General features: G+C 40.8%; 1 protein-coding gene and 1 long non-coding RNA gene across 2 annotated transcripts; both read left to right on the top strand.

The window, feature by feature from the left end:
• Window positions 1-3,255: 3,255 nt before the first annotated feature.
• On the top strand, window positions 3,256-4,152 carry LOC122133202. Its single transcript, XR_006152612.1, has 2 exons — window positions 3,256-3,360; window positions 3,473-4,152. It is a non-coding gene; the product is annotated as an uncharacterized LOC122133202 (long non-coding RNA).
• Window positions 4,153-14,168: 10,016 nt separating this feature from the next.
• Window positions 14,169-18,019, top strand: hsd11b1la (hydroxysteroid (11-beta) dehydrogenase 1-like a). The gene is made up of 6 exons (XM_012821612.3): window positions 14,169-14,468; window positions 15,407-15,537; window positions 15,970-16,173; window positions 16,418-16,511; window positions 16,820-16,985; window positions 17,213-18,019. The coding sequence occupies exons 1-6, from the start codon at window positions 14,381-14,383 to the stop codon at window positions 17,394-17,396; spliced, it is 867 nt and encodes a 288-aa protein (XP_012677066.1). The 5' UTR covers window positions 14,169-14,380; the 3' UTR covers window positions 17,397-18,019.
• The last annotated feature ends 4,435 nt before the right edge of the window (window positions 18,020-22,454 follow it).

Genomic DNA, 22,454 nt, shown 5'->3' with positions numbered 1-22,454 from the left:
AAACAGCTTGGTGGAGAAAGATGTGGAGTGTTTGAAAGGAAATTGTAATAGAACTTGGACCATGGTTACTACTGGTCCTTTCAACACTACTACAGGCACATCAGTGTTTTACAAGACAAGCATGGGAATTAAGAGGAATGGTTCCCCTCAGGTGTGTGATGGGCCAAGCAATGTATAAGCAAGATAGATCATCGACAAAAGAAGAAACCATATGTATGCAGACAAGTTCCCGTATCCTGTTGCAGGATGCTCCACTGGCTGACTTATGGTGGGCTTGTGGGAAAGAGTGGGGGTTAAGAAACACTTTACCCCAGATTGGACAGGGAAATGTGCAAGAGTAGCCATAATGCAGCCAGCAAAAGTTATTAATATAGACGACTCAGGACCAGAAAGAGACGGGTTTGCGAAAATTCAACTCAGGAATAAAAGGGAGGTGTACGATAGTGAGGCTGGAGACGCGGAGGAGGAGGATCAACCTTTCGCCATACGGGGGTTATTTGGATACCATAGGGCAACCTAGGGGAATTCCCCAACAATACAAAGCTCGAGATGAGGTGACCGCAGGGTTTGAGTCTATCTTTCCCTGGGTGGGGCTTAATAAAAACGTAGAATGGATAAATTATATATACTACAATCAGCAGAGGTTCATCAATTACACGTCAGAGACGCATTAAAAGCACTAGGAGAGCAGTTAGATGCCACTTCAAGAATGACCATGCAGAATAGAATGGTACTCGACTGGATGTTAGCAAAGGAGGGAGGAGTTTGCGCCAAAATAGGGAGTTACTGTTGCACCTTCATTCCAATAACACAGCGCCAGATGGAAACTTCACGATAGCAATGAACAAACTATTCAAATTACGCCATGAGATGAAAGAGAATGCAGGTCCTCCTGAGTTTGGTTCACTATTATCCAACTGGTTTAAAAGTATTTTTGGGTCCTGGGGAGCATGGTTTGCTTCTGTGCTTGGCATCATTGCACTCATAATATTAGTGTTCTGCTTAATTGTATGTTGTCTTATTCCCTGTTTCAAGTCTCTTGCAGTTCGAGCAATAGCTTCTAAATTCACTCAAATGACAGTAGTAGTTGATAAGACTGAAAGCAGGGGTGGTCTAACACTGTCTCGTGGTAATGATACAGGTGATGAGCAATTAAGAACAAGATGAGTCAGGAGGCGAACCTGACTCCAACGGTGACGTGTGGGAACTGGGTGACCAGACCACATAAGTCCTGGATAAAAATAAAATAACACGCCAGAGTCAAGTGCTAGCCTGCCTCGCCAGCAGGGCGACCGCGTGGCTTGCCACGGACGCAACCTCTGACTCACTCGGGCAGGCTCAAAGGAGCTGAAGACTTGCCACACCGGACAATGCATACCATACGATAACATACACTGAATACATTCACTGGACTACTCATACATTGATGACCCGTTCGGAGCAGTCCTAGGAAGAATGAAATTGTGCATGCTTATATACATAGGGGGGTTTTGGGAACTATTAGCATAGGTATTGTTACATGTATGAAGACCTCCCCGGGGTAATATTACCTGGGGATGATTGATTTATTAATTTTAAGATGTCTCAGGAAAATGTGAAGGGATGCATAAGAAATGGTGCTATATTTTAATTTGGTCTGTGGAAAGAGGTACACAGACGACCATATACCTCAGTATGAATGTTGAGTAAGGTGTCCGTATAAATGGACACCGAATTGATGTTTTTCTTTTTACATGCCTTCATATGTTGTAACTTCTATAATATAATACTATGAGGTGTGCCTTAGCCATTTGGGACTGACCCAATGGTCGTTTGACTTGTTGAATGTTTAACAATCTAAAGAAATAATAATGTGGTGTAGGGGAATGTTTAGTTTAAAAATTATTATGATTATATGTACACTAATGGCTCATATGCAAATTATGTTTAAAATAAGGTTAACAATTGGTTTACATTGCATAGACAGTAAGATATGCTCTTAAGTATTGATTAGGTTATTGATAGTGGGTACTTTCTATAATAGCATAAAATGTACTGTGTGTCATTTAGACACATAGGGGGGATTATGTGGGATATTTTTTATGCTGATGTGAATATGGAAAGGCCTGGGTCTCAGCGCAAGGTACAGTACAGGAATAGATAAGGACATTTGCGCCAGATAAGGACATGGTTAGAGCCTAAAGCAGCCCCAAAATATCTAAGCACCAGGTGAAGACGGAGACAGAAGTCTAGGTCTCGAAATAGACAGATGTCAGGTCAAAGGTGGCCTCAGAAAATAGGCACCCTGGGGTGCAGATACATGTCCAAATACAGATGATTAGGGGAATTGATACAGGTCAACGCCCCACAGAGTGGAGGCTTAAAAACAGTGACAAGACGTTGTATGCTTTGAGATCGAGCTGACCATGGACGTCTCCTTATTGTGACATTAACGATTACAATAAATACTATCAGATTTTCTCACAATCAGTCTCAGGAAATATATTGATCACGGAAAGAAATGGAATGATCAGCCACGACAAAAGAGAGGAGGGCTAAATGTCTTTACAAGTAGTGGGGCCTACAAACACCCAATGTAAAATGTGATATCTCTTTCTGAATATCTTGTGCTCTAAACCTCTCATGTGAGGGTGTGGGCACCTGTTTTATTCTGTAAACCTCTGAAACCATTCTGCTCTGAACCTCTCATGCCCAAAGTTACAGTTTGTTGATGGTTGTTATTGGATAGTGTTGAGCACTGTGTGTTCTTGAAATAAAGCTTTTTTTTTATTTTTTATATTCTACTCAAACTCTTTTCCTATTGTGGAGTGCTATTTTAACCGCGCCGCCCAACTGCGCCCCCCCCCCCCCCCAAAAAAAAAATTCACCAGCCGCCACTGGTAAACAGGTCTGCTTCTAGGATGAGGTGATGGCTTACACCCAGGTAGGAGCTGCCAGTGGGAGCTAACATTAGGACACATGCTCCATTCAAGATTTTGGTGAAGAAGTGGTAATGAACATTAGGAGACATACTATTATTTGTTATTAGTAGTTTGTAGGCTAATCTTAGCATGAGCATAGGGAAAGTGATCTTTTCAGATACACATATCAGAATTGATGTAACATTGTGTAACATTGTGGTCTTTGTTTCGGAGACAAAAGTGTTAGTTTTGTGGCCTCAAAAGTAAATTCTGTGGCATTCATACTCGAAGAGTTGCTATTGTATTTGATTTGTTGTGATGTTAGACCTATTCCCACTCTTTGGATGCTGACGAACTGTGTTAATTAGCTGCTGTAAATCACTGTTTCAATGTTTCATTTTCTGTCAACTTTTACTTTATCACAGTGCAACTAGGACCTTGCCAGAACCTCGCCATAATGGTAAGTCTATCCACAATCACAATCCCAGACCAATCACAGCTGATCCCAAAAACAACTGGGTATAAATGAGATTTATGATAATTTGTGTGCATTTGTGGTTGATATTTTCCAGTGATTGTGAGTCAGAGTCACAGTGAGAGTGAGGAAGTGGACATAATGAGGGCGGTTCCTCCTCTGGTTCCTATTGCTCCTCCCATGAGGGCCAGTGGTGGAGGTCTGGCTCCTCCTCCCCCCCAAGCTCAAATCCCACTGATGGTAAGAGGGTTCAAGTCACACTTCTCACCACTCCACTCTAATATCCTAGGCAAACTTCTTTTTCTTTAGTTATTCATTGAGAATTGAAACATGTTGCAGTATTTTATTACCACAAGGATTACTATACATTATTCCACTCATTATACAGTTATTATACTTGCCAAAACGATAAAATACATTCCTCCAAAATACCTCTTTATAATGATTTTGTTGCCATTTCGTGACTTCTGCTAAGAAAAAATAGTTAATAAAAACAATAACTATCTGTAACTAAAAAAGAAAAAAAAAAGTACTTCATAAATGTCCTCATTTCTCCTAGGTGTGGAGCCATTGGGAGCATCAGTGGAATCTTGCCAGGCATGGAGGAGAGTCCAGCCCATGGGGTCAGATGAGGAAGAGAGCAAAGGTGGAAAACAGAGGAGAAGACGGAAACAGCAAGAAAAGATGCAAGAGAGGACATCTCCACAACAGCAGCTGGGATTGCGACCCACATTGTCCTCACCATTGTCAGAACAAATAAAAAATGTTTCCAAATGATGTCTAACTACAGTATTGTTATTGTAGGTTAAAACCATATTTTATACAAGGCACCAAACTACGGCTATGCAACTGGAATAATAGTTAGTGCACTATTGCTACGGAATTAGCAATAGCTTTAATATTATCAGTCCGGAATGTATTTTATGTGTATATTTACTGAATTTTCCATATGATTTATTTCCAGTAGCATTAGGGAACATAGTGTTTGTCAGTGGAGAGTGTCAAAAAAAAGTGGTTGCCTCCCCCGCTGTGGTGAATCCTAGTGTGGTGCTGAGTCAACACAAGTTTGACTAATGTACTACCGAATGTACGGCCAGTGCATGGGAATAGGCCAATCTGTCACATTCAAACGAACCATTCAGGGAGTGGTTTTGGTGTGTCGTGGAACTTGTGTGCATGTTCAGTGCCGATACCCAGTTGAAAAACATGCCTAATCATTTAGCTATTCTAATAATGGACATTAGAGAATGCCTTAAAAAACAAAATGCTGCTTATAGTGCTTCCTTAGATGGTGCAGCAGCATCCCTGCATTAAAACTGCTTGGTTGAGCCAGCAGTATCATCAGCACCATTGCCTCAGCTAGCAGCGCCTCCTCCACCTCTCAGCATGACACACTGATAAACACATTTAAATCAAACAATCTGTGATCAAAACATCCTATAAATGTAAAGACTTACTGTGCTATCTCTTTAAAAGAACTCATGATGCATCATATTTCCATATACGCAAGATACATGTTTGATGATGACATCTCTCAGGAGGAGGGGCAAAAGTAACACTGTGGTTGTTCCACAGTTGCTCAAATGATACCTTAACCATTTTGGCCAGGTCTGTAAATGACTGTATTTGGCAGAGGGCAGATGTAGGTTGTTATTCATAAAATGATGGCTTTCACTCTTGTAGAATCTCTTAAAATTAAAATAAATTAAAAAAGTGCTACTTTTGACCTCTTGCAAATCTCAAATGCCCCCTCAGCCATTGCACCCTGCAGCTGGCCCTGCAAATGCAATAAGGGCATGGATCTGAGATGAGAATACAACTGGTTTGTCTTCCCATAATCAAGAGTCCTTATTAACATACTTCAGATGAAGAATTGAGATGGAATGAGTCATTATTATTATGAAGTTATTACGTGGGTGTAAAAGCTGGAGGTAAAGTAACGATTCCACTTTTGTTCACACGCCCAATTCCACTGCCAAGAACCAACACAAGCTCTAAAGCACAGACCTCAGACCAGAAACCAGCTCTGAGGTTCGATTACATTTACTTTGATTCATTTAATTTGATATCAATATTGATATTTTGTTGTTGGATACGTACAGCTATGGATTACACAATTGAGACTGTTTGTGGGAAATATATATTCCATGGGTTATTTCTGACAAGATAGTTGGTAAGTGAGTATGTGATTCATTTAATGTAATTATAGTTGTTATATTATTTATTTTGAAGAGTTGAGAGGTTGATGTTTGATCAAATGTGTATGTTTCAATTAATGAAGTTAACTGTAGCAACCTATATAATAAGAATATAATTGTATAAAGGTCCCTAATTCTAAATGTGAATATGCTTTTCGCAGAATCATTATTATTTTGTATGTTTTGTAGAGGCTTCAGTACTGTGTCTATTACTGTGATCTATGTGCCATCAATGCTCAAGTGGTTTATGATTGTGAATCCAATCTGTTACAACAATGTACTTCACTTCACCTTCATGATATGTGAGTAGTAATATTCATGTATCTACGGTTTCAGTTAGACAGCAAATTGGGACAACTATACAGTTTGCTAACTGATGATTTTGTTGTGTAATGTAGTAGTTGAGGGCTGCACTTCTGTCCAGCGGCACTATTGCCATAGGGCCTGTAAATTGAGCCCCCTGCTGGTAAGAGTAGATGAATTCATCATGAATCAATTCATTTAATTTTATATGCTCATGCAAGGATGAAGTAAGATCATATCTGAAATGTGTTTTATCAAACATTAACGACTGAAGCATGCTGTCTGTGCCCCCGAGAAGGCAAAAAATATGTATGTCTATACTAGTCAGTGACACTTTCAAAGGCTTGCATTCATGTTGGGGTGGATGTCCAACACCAAATGAAAAGCACATAGATTTGTGATACACTTCCAAATTTTTTAAAACCTCTACCTTTAACAAAGGCTCTACATACCTCCGTGTAGAGTAGCATCTATGGTATTTAGTAGCCAGGGACACATGAGGCAGCATTTGGCAGCAGTTGGTTTGCATAATGGCTAAAGACAATATTTGGTTCACGTCATAATTATATAATTTTACTTGTTAATCAAAATAAAGCCATTCAAATGTGTGTGTGTGTGTGTGTGTGTGTGATCAGATAGGTACAAGGAGGCTATAACCTATGCAATTTGAACCACAGATGTATGATACATAAAACCATTTTCAAGATGTTTGTGAACTTGTGTAAATATCTGATCACAGCTGTTAGTAATGTCTATGAGGCCCTCCCCTTTTCCAACATCACATGTAGTTTGTATCACATGGGAAGTATGTGGAACAACTCAAACTAGAAGTATGGTGTATCTGACATGGGGAAAAGTTTTAAATGTGTTGGTTAGGTTGAGGCATGAGGAGTACCAATGGCAGTAGTTGTGTATGATGGTTAACACATCTCATCCGAGCATGTGAACCACACACTGTTTTTTGTGTTCATTGTGTTTTTTGCGTTCAGTGATGTAAGTAAAAAAGTTAAACCAGGCAATTTTAACATCATGGGCCCATCATTTCGTTGATAGGCAACGGGGCTTGAAGCACGCAAAGCACACCATGCATGACCTATAGCTAATTTTAATAACTTGGCTAAATAATTTAGCTAATTTCATAACATGAGCAAAATGCTAAACGCAAACATGGGTGGGTCTGCAGAGTGCCGGAAACAGTTTGGGTAAGAATGAGATGAGGCACTTCATTGTAAAAATCTGCCATAATTGACAAAAAAGATCTCCTAGCTACCCCTTTACATAACTGCTGTCTGTTGACACAACAGTCTTCTTGTCATAGGCTAGTTCAATGCAAATGCAAAATTTGTCTTCTTAGCAAACAACCAGGTTGTCTTGAGAGGAAAACAGATGAGATCATATGGAGTCTAAACTGAGCATGATTTGTGACCCGCTTGAGATCTCTCCTTTAACACCATAGGAGAAATTTGGTCTCTAAAGAAATCTGAGAAACAGCACATTTTCTACAAAGGATTTTTTTTTTTTGGCCGCAAAGGAATGCGGTGAGAAATTGCATTCAGGATGGTCCAGGTGTTCAAATTCATCATCATCAACATAACTTGCAACCTCCAATGATTTATGCACTCCCCACTCATGTAGGCTACTGGTCACTGCAGCGCTTGAGTTTTAGAATGCGACTATAGGTGCAGTTGATAGGATGGAGGGCAACTCCCAGGCTGCTTCAAACGATATCATGAACAAGTTGCCAGTTACAAATAACAAAGGCAAGTCAAACAGTAAAAGATGCATTTGAGTGCATTAGTGTGCAGAATGAGGCAGATTATTGTTTTGCTGCACCATGATTAAAGTTAATGGATATAATTTCTCACATCTGCTGTAACCAAGTCAGTAAGCCTGATTTATTCAAGTTGCTGTGTAGCAAGCTACCTGTTTAACAATTTGCGGAGGGCAAAAAGAAAGCACTCTTTTGATCAGTCAATTCAGTCAACTGAAAATCAGAAAAAAAATCTCGTTGTCAGTCAGTTGGCTAGCGCTTGCAATGTATACCTGGCCTTAAAGGACCAATATGTAGTGCTGAGACCAAGCATTTCAAATTCCAAATTCTAAATATTGGCGAGCGTTGCCTCCTCCCTACCCAGACTCAAAGCTCACAGATTGACAGGTTGAGGACACTGAACCTACACAAACGAGCGAAAGATGAGCTCAACATTAGTCCTACACTATAGGTCAGCTAATGTATACATTTGCAATGTTTCTATTGTTTGCAAATTATAAAGCAGCTCATTATTTTTTTATACTCTGTCAGAGTTAGCTAGATGCATGGCTGGCTATGTATGTAAGCCAAAGCTAAGCCAGTTATCCCGAAAACAAGCCTACTGCTCAGAAAGTAGGCTACACACTGGAGCTGGAGTTACTTCTTTCCAGGCCCCGATAATATAACATATTGCTCTATTTAACAGAGAACGTATAAATCATTTCACATCTATTTCGGAGTAATAGCCTTCTGCGTAGATGTTGCTGGCCAAGTCTTAAGAATTTCGCTGCGCTGAAGCAATTTGGTGTATGCGACAATAAACACTTTGACTTTGACTTTCTTCCTTTTTGCCGCACGATGCTGTCGCTACACGATGGTAGTCCTTTGGGGGATCGTAGTCCCTCACATTGCGCATGCGTCATTTTGCGACACTGTCGACTGCTGTCGACAGCGAAGCCGCGCGCATGCGTCACAACGACAGATCCGTTTTCAATCATGGAGAAAAGCGACGAAAGCCAGTTTTTTGAAAACATGACCATTTATTTAAAAACAAAGAAGATGTCACAGTGGACAAAACAGATGAGGTGGAGGATCAAAAAGTCTCTCCCCAGTTTCGTTTCATATGTTGACGTAGAGCCTTATGCTGTTAGCCGTTTACAACATAATTAAATATAACATTAAATATACCCACATTATGCGTTAAGACAAGCCCCATATGTTGACGTTTAAACCTTTTACAACATTATTAAATATTACGTTAAATAAACCTACATTATGCTAGCCTGACGATGTCATACTCATAATTCTAGTCAGAATATGAGTCTGATATCGCTCCATTGGGCTGTGATTATGGGGCGTGTTTCAACCGAACCAGGAGAAAAAATGCCTCTTCGCTCAATTGGTTACCTACAACCAATCAGAACAACGTAGTATGTGACCAGGGGCAGCTGATACATTACACTTTTACCGGATCCCGTAGGAAGGAAGGCAAAAACATCTTTTCGATTGACAAATGCTTTAATCGCGTTTCTCTGTTCCTCTTTCAAAATGAATGCACTGTCAATGTCTAAATGGACTCGAATCTATACATTTCAGCTCTCCAGCGGCAGCCATGTTTGTTGAAAACGAATTCAACTCGTGTGTTGGTGACGTGGTTGGTTACGTTACTGTTGATCATCTGTCCATCATCGTATAAAGCCCGCCTTAACAATTTGATTGGTACGGCCAATATCTGTCCGCAGATAATTTCTCCTCAATGGAGTAATGCCAGACCGAACTTCCCAACCAAAACATTTTTGGGCGGGGCTAAGTTCGGTCTGGTATCCAGGCTAACATTATGCGTTAAGACAAGCCAGATATGTTGATGTTGATGTTGAGCCTTACGGAGCATTCACACGCTTCCGTTGGAATGCGTTGCGCCAACGGATGGCGGAGGAGGAGTCTGGCGCATGGGGTTCTGTTGATACCAGAGACGTTATAGTGAGATTGACAGGTCAACAAACCAATCACGCCACTAGCAAGCTGCTTACCTTGTAAGCAGTAGCATGCTAACATTAGGTAGGGTGCTCACACACCTCGCAAATCCTATCAGACGTATTTTTCAGTTACAATAAAGGGGTTTTTACATTGTACAGTGTCTATTTCTCGGTAACTTTAAAAAAATCGAAGCAAAAAAAAGTCAAACAAACAACTTTTAGGTACAAATACGACCATCTACGGAGTTTGGTCGCCATCTTTTTTTTTTGAGCTTGCCGCTTTTTACACGTGAGCATACACGGGATCTGATTGGCTAGCGCCTGTGCTGTCAGTTATGCATGAAAGAGAAATTTGATTGGCTGACGCATGCATTGCCTCACGAAAAGTTGAACATTCTTCAACTCTTGCTGCAAGCAAAGCATGAAACGCAACGCACGGGAACCCAACGGAGCCATAATTCAGTTCGGCAAAGGATGACGTCACCCCATTCAAAGTGAATGGAGATCCGTCAACCCTGACGGATCAACGCATTCCAACGGAAGCGTGTGAATGCTCTGTTATGCCGTAAACCGTTTGTGTTTGAGCATGCGCAATGTGAGGGACTACGATCCCCCAAAGGACTACCATCGTGTAGCGACAGATGCACCTCAGTTATGAAGTGCGGTGCGTACTCACCTCACCAGTGTCAAGTGAAGCCAGTTAGGGCTGGCAAGGTGCCTCTGATACGAGAGGCAGAGGGCGAAGAGGAGGAGCTAGAGAGAGGAGGAGGAGAAGAGAGTGAGGTCCTAGAGGCACAAGATCTAAAGCAGTGTTTCTCAAACTTTTTCAGACCAAGGACCACAGACAATAAAAAAAAACTTGAGGACCATCTAACTAAATAGTATATCCCCGGAACAACAGGCCTCCTACCCAGACCAACCAGGTTGTCTTGAGAGGAAAACAGATGAGATCATATGGAGTCTAAACTGAGCATGATTTGTGACCCGCTTGAGATCTCTCCTTTAACACCATAGGAGAAATTTGGTCTCTAAAGAAATCTGAGAAACAGCACATTTTCTACAAAGGATTTTTTTTTTTTGGCCGCAAAGGAATGCGGTGAGAAATTGCATTCAGGATGGTCCAGGTGTTCAAATTCATCATCATCAACATAACTTGCAACCTCCAATGATTTATGCACTCCCCACTCATGTAGGCTACTGGTCACTGCAGCGCTTGAGTTTTAGAATGCGACTATAGGTGCAGTTGATAGGATGGAGGGCAACTCCCAGGCTGCTTCAAACGATATCATGAACAAGTTGCCAGTTACAAATAACAAAGGCAAGTCAAACAGTAAAAGATGCATTTGAGTGCATTAGTGTGCAGAATGAGGCAGATTATTGTTTTGCTGCACCATGATTAAAGTTAATGGATATAATTTCTCACATCTGCTGTAACCAAGTCAGTAAGCCTGATTTATTCAAGTTGCTGTGTAGCAAGCTACCTGTTTAACAATTTGCGGAGGGCAAAAAGAAAGCACTCTTTTGATCAGTCAATTCAGTCAACTGAAAATCAGAAAAAAAATCTCGTTGTCAGTCAGTTGGCTAGCGCTTGCAATGTATACCTGGCCTTAAAGGACCAATATGTAGTGCTGAGACCAAGCATTTCAAATTCCAAATTCTAAATATTGGCGAGCGTTGCCTCCTCCCTACCCAGACTCAAAGCTCACACTACTAGCAAGCTGCTTACCTTGTAAGCAGTAGCATGCTAACATTAGGTAGGGTGCTCACACACCTCGCAAATCCTATCAGACGTATTTTTCAGTTACAATAAAGGGGTTTTTACATTGTACAGTGTCTATTTCTCGGTAACTTTAAAAAAATCGAAGCAAAAAAAAGTCAAACAAACAACTTTTAGGTACAAATACGACCATCTACGGAGTTTGGTCGCCATCTTTTTTTTTTGAGCTTGCCGCTTTTTACACGTGAGCATACACGGGATCTGATTGGCTAGCGCCTGTGCTGTCAGTTATGCATGAAAGAGAAATTTGATTGGCTGACGCATGCATTGCCTCACGAAAAGTTGAACATTCTTCAACTCTTGCTGCAAGCAAAGCATGAAACGCAACGCACGGGAACCCAACGGAGCCATAATTCAGTTCGGCAAAGGATGACGTCACCCCATTCAAAGTGAATGGAGATCCGTCAACCCTGACGGATCAACGCATTCCAACGGAAGCGTGTGAATGCTCTGTTATGCCGTAAACCGTTTGTGTTTGAGCATGCGCAATGTGAGGGACTACGATCCCCCAAAGGACTACCATCGTGTAGCGACAGATGCACCTCAGTTATGAAGTGCGGTGCGTACTCACCTCACCAGTGTCAAGTGAAGCCAGTTAGGGCTGGCAAGGTGCCTCTGATACGAGAGGCAGAGGGCGAAGAGGAGGAGCTAGAGAGAGGAGGAGGAGAAGAGAGTGAGGTCCTAGAGGCACAAGATCTAAAGCAGTGTTTCTCAAACTTTTTCAGACCAAGGACCACAGACAATAAAAAAAAACTTGAGGACCATCTAACTAAATAGTATATCCCCGGAACAACAGGCCTCCTACCCAGACCTGGCGCCAGACAATTGTTAGCGGCACGTGATTTTCGCCGGTGGGCTCTCCTTTTTTTATCGGTAGGCTAGTTATAGATATGACAAGCGCTAGGCAAAGCATCTGGAACCCTGCTCCATGCGTGACTTGGTTATGTTACAAACTATAGTTCGCTCACAGCCTCATACTCCCATCACACACTCAGACACGCCAATGTATCACTAAACACCAATAAACACAACGCATACCGACCACGCGACCGCAGTAATTCACTACCAACCGTAGGCTAGCCGACTGGCATTAATATAGCCATCCTAGTAGTCAACTTTTCATAATTATGAGTTGTCATTATCCAACGTCACACAACACAGAATAAAGTTATCATCTTGCTGTCTCCGCAGCGGGAGAAAAAAAATGCTGCTCTGCGGCGGGAGTGACCCTTCTCCTTGTCTGTGTCAGAGGCATTCTCATTTAATTTTCTTTTCATTGTCCCTGTCTTAAGCCACCGATCTTAAGCCACCGATACATACATGGTTAGATGACCAAACGCTCCATGGTGTAACTCTCAGTTTTGTCTGATAACATTGCTGCCACATACTTTTATGTTTATGCCCCATTTGGTTACTGATAAAGAAGTGATCTCTCTCTTATTGTTCTCAGACACTGAGATTAAGCAAAACAATGTTGCAGACATTTGTAGAGTAACCTTGGCTATGGCCTATAATTGGAGTCCTTTCTATATGTGTGGTTGCAGGTGGCTTTACTGAACTTAATGACTTTTTCACATTACCACCTCTGTAATTCTGTTTATTTTGTGTGAATAAGTAATAATAATAAAGGTATAGAAATGTGGTGACGCTATTTAACAACAACTTAATTTCACATGAGGTGATTTCACATCAATCAGAAACGTGTTTCTAACTTCTTCAGAACCCGTTATGACGATAAGGTATTAATCTATTAATTAATAATTAATCGACTCGTCTCAATTAACGGCACTTACTAGATTCATCCGGAGTTGATCAACCGAAGAGTTTCATTTTCCATTTTGGCTGTAGTGATGTCATCACACTTAGTAGAATATACATAACATTTAGTAGTAATGTCATCAAACTTAACTTCTTTAAGTGACAATAACTCAGTAAGGTAAAGCCACTTTACTTAAAGTTATTCACACATTTGACTATATCTACAAAGTAGTAGAATATAGGCTACTTTTGTAGTAATGTCATCACAGTTAGTAGAATATACGTAACATTTAGTAGTAGGCCTAATGTCATCAAACTTAAATTATTTAAGTGCATTGTAATTCCATTGTTTAATTAGAGTAGACTAGATATGTAGTTTTTCCAACAAAGCCTTTAATGTTAGATAATTTTGCTCAATAAATCAATTATATAAGAATAATTTTTTGTGTGTTTTTTTGTTGAACTGGGTCCACTTTATTACGTTTTAGGACGTAGTTGAAGACGTGATCACATTTTAGATCAAATGTTTGCATATATACAGAAAATTCTAGAGGGTTCACAAACTTTCTAGCACTGTGACTTTTTTTCTCTGCCCTGACCGGTGACCGGTGTTTCGGGGCGTTATTTACAAATGAAGCACTGGCTAGGTGTATGTAATTTTGTTGTCAAATGTAGAAATGTTTTTACACTTACAGGAATGATGTAATTTCCCAACATTTATTTTAACTCTATGTTTCTTGTTTATCTCTGAGACATTTGCCTTTGTTTACATGGGTAAACATATTTTCAGTTTCTTCAGAATTTGGTCTTTACTGTTTGTGAAGTAGGTTACTGGTCTGTATTTTTTTACATTCAAAAGTAAAAAGATGTTATGTTTCTCACATACGCAAAAATCCAACACAGTAGGCTATTTGTAACATACCATCAGTCAGACGTTCTAAGAATTCAAAGAATTATCCCTGACTAGACTCCGCCTTCTTGAAGTTAAATGGCATGATAAGACTAATCTGCAACAGTAGGTTCACAATTCTTCGGGCATGCCTGCCAGATTCCCACTTCACGAACGTTAACCCTTTCAGATCTAAAGTTGCGTAATTAAAAACAGTCTAGCCTACGTTAAGGGTAAGAGCTGGTTATTGCTCGTCTTTTTCAAACGTAAAGATATCGGTTGGATATTGTGTTAAGATAGAGTTGGCTTCCAGTTTTTCCTCCAAATTCAAGGCTGCATTAATCAAACTCGAAAATGAGGCTTTTTTTTAAACTTTTTGCATTGGGTAGTATAGCTGCAGCCCTACTTGCACTGCACATGAGTGAACCAACCTTCAATATTGGTAAGTATATAATAGTTTCCTTCGCACAATGATGATCAACTTCAGACAACTTGTCTAACCAGCTTTAGCCGTTAAGGTGACAGGTGCAACCATGATTGGGACCTGGTGCGTCTCGCGCGGTCACCCAGAGTTGTTGGCTGTTGCATACTAATCGAGTTTCGTGTCATGCGATTTTACGAACTATGCAGGGCGGAGACAATTCCCAGGACCTTCGTTTTTTGTTGTATGCATGTCGTGTGTGAGTGAGCGTGGAACGGTTTGCCTTAATTATTTGACCAACACGCGAGAGGCTTGTTCAAGCGTTATGATTATGAAAAAGGAACCATGACAGATTGCCTGGTTAAAGAAACTGCCTACAATGATGCCAGCTTGCTTATTCTCCCGCACTCTTTTGAGAAGGAAATGGAGTAGCTTTACATTTAGTAATGTTGCAGATGCTTTTATCCTCTTAAACCTTAGCCCTAAATGTTTGCGGGGAAAACAAAATGTAATCACCACATGTATCTCGTTTTTAGTACTGCTTTTTCGACATCCATTAGAAAATGAATGTAGACGTATGTGGGTATCAGTATGACAAAGCTACTCTTTACAGAGGCCAATGTAACACACCAGTTCACTTGATGATCACATGGGAAGACTTCTCAGTTGATGCTCACAAGGGAAGACATGTCAAATTAATTTGACCCAGTTAAGGCCCTGGTCCGTGCACACAATAGGCTATTCATTAACACCAAAGCACTGCGCTTAATGAACATTTAGTTCAAAATCATGTTCTGTGTGATGATCCACTTTTATTGTCGTAGTGATACCTGGCCACCACCACCATCATTGTCACAGACAAAAAGCTGTGTGCATAAAGATTGAAGTAGAACGTGCATGTAAATGCTGTCTGCCATGAGGATGTACTTCACTGAACCGAATTATCTGGCCTGTTTTAGAGTCTTTAAAGGGCGCTCGGGTCCTGGTGACTGGGGCCAGCACTGGCATCGGAGAGCAGATTGCCTACCACCTTGCCAAAGCTGGGGCACAGATTGTTATCACTGCAAGGAGAAGTAATGTTCTGGAGCAGGTCAGTGGACTCACAGCTGTGATAATTCTTTGCTCTATCTGTTGAACATATATATATATATATATATATATATATATATATGTGTGTGTGTGTGTGATAAAACTTACCTTGGCTAAGTCCTCTTAAGTTCCTCTTCCTCTTCATATTCAGGCTACATTTAATTATCAGTATCCTCACACTTTTTGAAACAAAAGGCTATTGCTATTGTTCAATTTACAATTACAAACAAGTGGTGTAGTCTAGTCTTGTCAAATAAATAGACTTTATTTTATGTATTATTATTTGTTATTTGCAGTATGATTTGTATTACAGTATTGTGAATGTGTAACACTGTACTGTTATCAGTCCAAACCTATATTATACCTCCATGGTCCAAATGTACCCCTTACGTTTCATTCATTGTTTTGATTTATTTGTGCTCACTTGTATCAGGTGGTACAAAAATGCATGGCTATGGGGGCTCAGAAAGCAGCGTACATTCCAGCTGACATGTCAGTAGCGTCTGACCCAGAGAAGGTTGTGAAGTTTGCTGAAGAGCATCTTGGAGGATTAGATTACCTCGTGCTCAACCACATTGGGCCCAGCCCCTTTGCCATGTGGGACGGAGATGCTGAGCACACTAGGTGGCTAATGCAGGTATATTATTTCACTTTATCTCAGTTTAGTTTGTTTGTGTTTCATATGTGTGTACGTAAATAGGCCTGCTTTGGTTGTAACAAGGTTTGATGCTAATACACAGTATAAATGAATAGTAGTAGATGGCTAAACTTTCTTCAATCAAATGTCTTTCTTAGTGGCAATTAGCATCTTATGAAATTGATTATGGATATGTTTGAATGAGGAAATATGTTGAAATACTAATGTGGTCTCTCTCTGAAAGGTCAATTTCTTGAGCTACCTGCAGATGGCATGGAAAGCCATTCCAACTCTTGAGCAAAGCAAAGGTTCGATAATAGTAGTGTCGTCTCTGCTTGGTGAGTCAAACACATTGAAGATGCACCAGTCGTCAAAATACATTGTATGAAATTGGATGTTAATAGATGTGTCAGTAGGTCTGTAGTAAGTCTGTCATAGCACCTGATTGCTATTGTTGGCTAACCATGGAAAAATAGAGGTGGATCTGGGTGATTTTTGACTTACTCCTAGATTGAAATTTACTCTGGTACACATATGCAGTCATCTATCATTTCTAATTAAAGATAGCATTGTTTGATTACAATGAAGTGACCTTAGAAACCACTCAAACAGAGATTACATCATTACAACATTGATTGTTTTACAGGAAAGATGTGCACACCGTTTGTTGGTCCCTACACTGCCACCAAGTTTGCCCTGAATGGCTTCTTTGGGACAATGCAGCATGAACTGGCAATGAAGAAGAGCAATGTGACAGTCAGCATCTGCATTCTTGGGTTGATTGACACTGATTCGGCAATGGAGAAAGTCAGGTTGGCTGTTTCAAAGTTACCAAACATGCTCAGGTCATTATTAGAATACGGTACCTTCCAACACATATATTATGTTATCCCACATAGAATTGACATATGTTAGTTTCAACTCTTTTGTTGGCAAATATTTTCTGAGGTAATATAACAACCTGAAGTTGCCTTAATGGGTCCGACTGATTTAGGCCAGATCTGTATTTTGCTATTTGAGTCCTTTGGTTTGTTTACAGGGGGTATACCAACATGACGGCATATCCGGCGAGCGAGGCAGCCTGGCAGATCATCAAGGCTGGAGTCACTCGGCAGCCAGAGGCCTTCTACCCCTGGTACACCTACTACACGAGCCTCATCAAGGACTGGTTTCCGTCCTATAGAAACATGGTGATCCAAGCGCTTTACAATTACGAACCATAGAGAAGGAGAGGATATCTAGAGCCCTATGGGGACACCAGGAAATTAAATCTCGCTTTTAGGTTTTTGTAGAATTCTTCTTTAGAACAATTTTTTCCCCCCATAAATATTATATTTCAGCTCTGTATTTCAATCCCTCCTCCGTGTCTGAGCTTAATAACCATGAACAGTGCAGTTCTCTTTTTGAGGGTAGGGGTTGCTATAGTACTATCAAAGGCCTTTCATCATGATGTTACTACATTCCAAATAGATCCCTTTTTCTTTTGAAACATTATAAGTGGTGCTTGAATAACGTTCTTTATTGCTTACTTTTGCTGTCACATTAACACTGCTGGTACATTTTTAAATAATGTGTTTTTTATGTTCTACACATTGCCTCTGCATAGGTGTGTATAAGCCTATATTTTGTCTAGGGTGCTTTATACTGTTATTGTGAATGATCTTACTCCCAGTGAGAAAGTGAGATGCCGTTCTGCCGTGCAGTGAATGTGCAACCTGTAAAACATTCATGTTAACCAAGGGTAGCTGAACTGGTTTGCCCCCTTACGTAATCGCATAGCATTTCCTCTCTGGGGCTTGCACTGATCCCTTTTATGACTGCAAAAATGACTGTTTTGTTTTCACTTGTGTTGTTACTCCAGTAAATGTCTGCTTGAGAAGGGTTACTCTGTCGTTATGGCCTGCGGGGATTTGGATATTTCTTTCTTTCATGTGCAGATTGTGGAAATGGTTTTTAATATGAGGCAAAGGTTGATAAAGGTTTGTTGTATAAGATAGATGAGATAGATAAATGGATACTTTATTTATCCCAAGGGAAATTTAGGATATATATCTTTGATATAGATATATATAAATCTTTGCAGCAGTGGATTCAGCACTGAGTGGGTGACATTCTAACATCGCCACAGTTTTGACTTTTTACTCTCAGCACGTGTGCATGTCAGTTGTCTCAGATATTGCATTGTATTGCTAGGCAGTAAAAGAAATCTGTTGTCTCTTGCCTGCATGGCACACAGCATAATCAGTAGTAGCACGGCTGAGTTTGAATAGCTGTTCATGAAACATAATATAACCTCTTGAGTTCAGGCCACTGGGGTTATATGAAGCATAAAGAATTGAGGAAACATGGATTCCTCCCATTTGACAGTTACATCCATTCAACAGACTCCACAAAGAGATGCATTCGGACAAGTTAATTCAGGCTCCATGCCAAAGAGCACATGGATATTCCACTTAAAAGAATAGAGACTGTGACAACAGTCAGGGTTACTGAAGGTTATAAAAGTCCTCCTTGTACTTTGCTCAGCATTGTATTCATAAGAACACAACCTTTGTTCTATCGTCTGTAGATGCAGATGAGTGGCGTGTTATTGTGGAACAATTGTTACGGTAGAATATCTGCTACACATTAACTTGATTGATTAGAAGCAGGCTTTTGATAGCAAGGGCAAGAGGGGGCATTTTGGAAGCTATGCAGCCATTATGGTATTCAGAAAGAATTCATACCCCTCATGAAAGCCATCTATCTTGAGATGACCTGCAGAGATATCTATGCAGAACATCTTTTGGATACATTCGCTGTTAAGACCAGTGTGAGACAGTGTGTGGGACGCTGTCTGTGTGTCCCTGCTTATGTCCTGTCATAATCGACTGGATAATGAAATCAGCTACAGCTAGTAAGAAAGGCGATATTCATTCTTCACTCCGGAAAGAGCTTCATGACATGGACTATGCCTTGGCTCTGGTATTGCACTCCTACTGACAAATAAAGGAGAAGATGGATCTTCTGGTTTACACTGAATTCCAGCAAAGGAAAGCAAGACTAATGCCGAAGTATGGAGACTGAACACTGCTGTGGATACACTGATTAGGGAGGGTGGGAAGCCTAAAAAAGGAGCTCATGGAAGCATGTTGTACATATTTGATGGAAGAGACTGAAATGGTATCACTTGGGTAGATAAGGCCAGGCTGGGTCAAATAGAATCCCAAGAACATGTGGACCTCCATTGAGTTGTATTTGACAGAAATATGGATTTTCAGTTCCGGCATTTAATCCGTCCTGCCACACACATTAGTTCGACCCATAAGTGTCTACGAATATTCCAAATGATTTCTAAATGTTTGTTTAACAGTTTATATTCAGGCTCAGTTACCTAACTTGAATTGAATGCAATGTAACTTAATGCTCATTACTGCTGAGGCTAACTGGTTGTTCATGTTCATATCAATAAAGCTGGCTAATTCTCTCCCTGCATCTCATTGGACCTGTATGTAATGACTCTATGTATCCTCAAGATGGCAGTGTTTCCGTAGTTTCTGGTCACCTTGAAAAGCCCTCTACTTCAGAATGGCTCTTCATAAATTGTTCCTTAGATTAATGGCACACAGGTCTTGAACTCCCATACAGATGTGCAAATTAGCATTTATTTTAGTGTCCGTTTAACATATATTAATTATACATGTAGACGGGTCATATTGGCATATGGGCTTTCTACTTCCTAAACCAAATATTGAAATATTTCTCTTGAACAAACATGTATTTAACAGCAGCTGTATGTGTACCATCCACAGATGATCTGAAATCAAGAATAACACAAAGCTGTAGACACCATGCAGTTACCCTAGACATTGAGCATGGACTAGCATTTCTGGAGAAGTAACAATTGCATGTTGGCTCTCAACTGAATTCCCTGAAAAGGTTTAATTTAATAAAAATTTAAAACTGTTCAAATCTGTTGTTGAATTGTGTGGCCACATCTGTACTGCAGTCCTGGGAGGAAGTGAAAAGCATTCATACACAATTTTCTCTCTCTCTCTCTCTCTCTTTCTCTTTTCCATCTCTCTTTGCGTTTTTCCTCCTCTCTCTTCCTTTCCCTTTTGCAGTCTATCTTTTCCAGTCTTTTTCTCTGTTTCCCTCTCTTCTCCATCTGTCTCTTCTCCTGTCTCCATTTTTTCTCTTTCTTTCTCCATCTTCCTTTCTCTCTCTATCCCTCTTTTCTCTTCTCTTTCCCTCTCCCTTGTACACATACGCCACACACACACACACATGGCGGGGCCTCCCGGGGAAGGCAGCAGGGTCTGCCTGGGATGTCAGCCAGTAACACCTGCAAAAGATTAGTGCTTCTAATGCTGGGTAATAAATCCCCTCACCCTCAGCTAGCTTCAGCAGAGAGTGGAGCGTGGAGCCCGGGAGGGTAGAGGCACACCCTGCAGCACTCGAACCATTCGCTGGGACAAGATCACGCTCAACCCCACACACTTTGTCCATCCGAGCTGTTTCCCAGATGCACCAGTTGTGCCCTTGTGTTTTTTATTTTTTTTCTGGGTTGCTCAAAGACACACATAGTTGAGTATGGGGGTGTACCATATGTGAAGAGAGGTGACAAATTTGACTTATGTTGTGGGTACTTGCCAACAATAAAGTCTCACTGATGTTCTTATGTAAGTTTTTGTAATGGGTGTCTTTTTTACTTTTGTACGAGCTGTGGGAACTACTTCACACCATGCAGATACTGTCCGGTTTTTGCACCATGACACAACTAAAGAGTGAGAGCGAAAGTGAGACACAGCAGTATCCACGAAGAGGCCACCAGAACTGGACAAAACCATCAATATCAGAACATTCGGTAAAAATGAATACTGGAACCTGATGCATGGAGAAGGAAACCGGTAGCCATTTTAAAATCCACACAAGGAGTGATGTCAGAGTACAGCTGACCAATTTCAATGTAGTCAGGTGAGACCAAGACAGAGCTTAGATTCTTGGCTAAAAGTATGATATAATGAGTGAGCAAACACTTTGATATATACATGTTGAAATGTTTGAAAGCAAACAAGCATAAAAAATAAAGTTGGACAGGGTTCTACTTTCATCCTCGTTTACAAAAAGGGAAAATAATTCTATCTTTAAAAAAATTATAATTAGAGCATGGAGACAGGACATGTGAACAGTTTATTTCAAAACAAATACAAAAGCCTTTTTAAATCCAATTTCTCACGGAATCTATACTAGATTCTTAACACATTCCTTTAGTCATTCTATCCACTAGGAAAGTAATCAACATAGCCACTGTCCACAGGAAGTATCACAATCAATTGTTTTTTTCTCTGCATCGCTTTCAGATGAACTTGTTTCCAATCATTAGCCTGGACACAGTTATCACACAATCCTTTTAACAAAATAAATGATGCAGCCCTGGCAAAAACAAATATAAGTTGTGGTAATGAGCAAAGAGATGAGACATGCCGGAGCTTCTGAGGGCCAGTGATCCGCGTGGGCCCCCTGGCCACCCTGCTTCCCCCTCCACACCCCTATTCATGCCCGCACAATGGTTGACACCTGTGTCCTTTCAGCCCTGCCACTGTTATTGTTTACATCGCTCTCCGAAAGAAGGGAGAGGCCAGAGGTTCTGTGAAGCAGGCCAACCCCTGTCCCCCTTTTTTCCCCGAAACATTGCCCTCCCCCCTTCCGCCCCCACGCACACCCAACTCTACCCCCGCGCTTCCACCTCCCCCCTTCCCCTTTCAGTCCCCCAGTCTAATTAGGCGAGCCTCCCTGTGCCCAAAAACATAGGCGGATGCCGAGAGGAAGGAGAGAGAGAAAGAGAGAGTTCACTCTATGCCCCTAGGGTGCTGTTGTTGTGCAGTTCTAGTACTTTCCTATTGCCTCTGGGAAAGGGACTTCCGGACAGTGTGTGTGTGTGTGTGAGACTGTGTGTGTGTTTGTGAGTGCGTGCGTGTGTGTGTGGGGGGGGGAGGGGTGAGCACACAAGCCTTCGCTTAGTGGCCATTATTTTAAGAAGAGCCTGAAATTAGTCGGAATCCCATTACATGCTTGACACTGTATTTGCTCCAACACACAAGAGTTCATCTGAGCCCTGAAATGAATGCAAAGCACAGCCTTGCATAATTTCATCCCATTAATTGGATGTCAAATGTACCTGTCTTTTTTCACTTTTGCACATAATGCATTCCTTTAGTAAGTTTGTGCAATGTTTCTTCATCAGGTCCTGATCTGCTGGAACCTAATGAAGTCCCATGTACAATTATGTTGGTGTACTC

The sequence above is a fragment of the Clupea harengus genome, chromosome 10, assembly GCF_900700415.2.
Source record: "Clupea harengus chromosome 10, Ch_v2.0.2, whole genome shotgun sequence".
In the NCBI taxonomy this organism is placed as follows: Eukaryota; Metazoa; Chordata; class Actinopteri; order Clupeiformes; family Clupeidae; genus Clupea; species Clupea harengus.
Note: the sequence above shows the minus strand (reverse complement) of the source record. Positions and strands in the feature narration are given on the sequence as shown.

Coding starts and splice junctions, on each gene's coding strand:
- hsd11b1la (XM_012821612.3), top strand. CDS start 14,381: ATGAGGCTTTTTTTTAAACTTTTTGCATTGGGTAGTATAGCTGCAGCC. Junction 14,469..15,406: donor TGAACCAACCTTCAATATTG/GTAAGTATATAA, acceptor GGCCTGTTTTAG/AGTCTTTAAAGGGCGCTCGG. Junction 15,538..15,969: donor GAAGTAATGTTCTGGAGCAG/GTCAGTGGACTC, acceptor CACTTGTATCAG/GTGGTACAAAAATGCATGGC.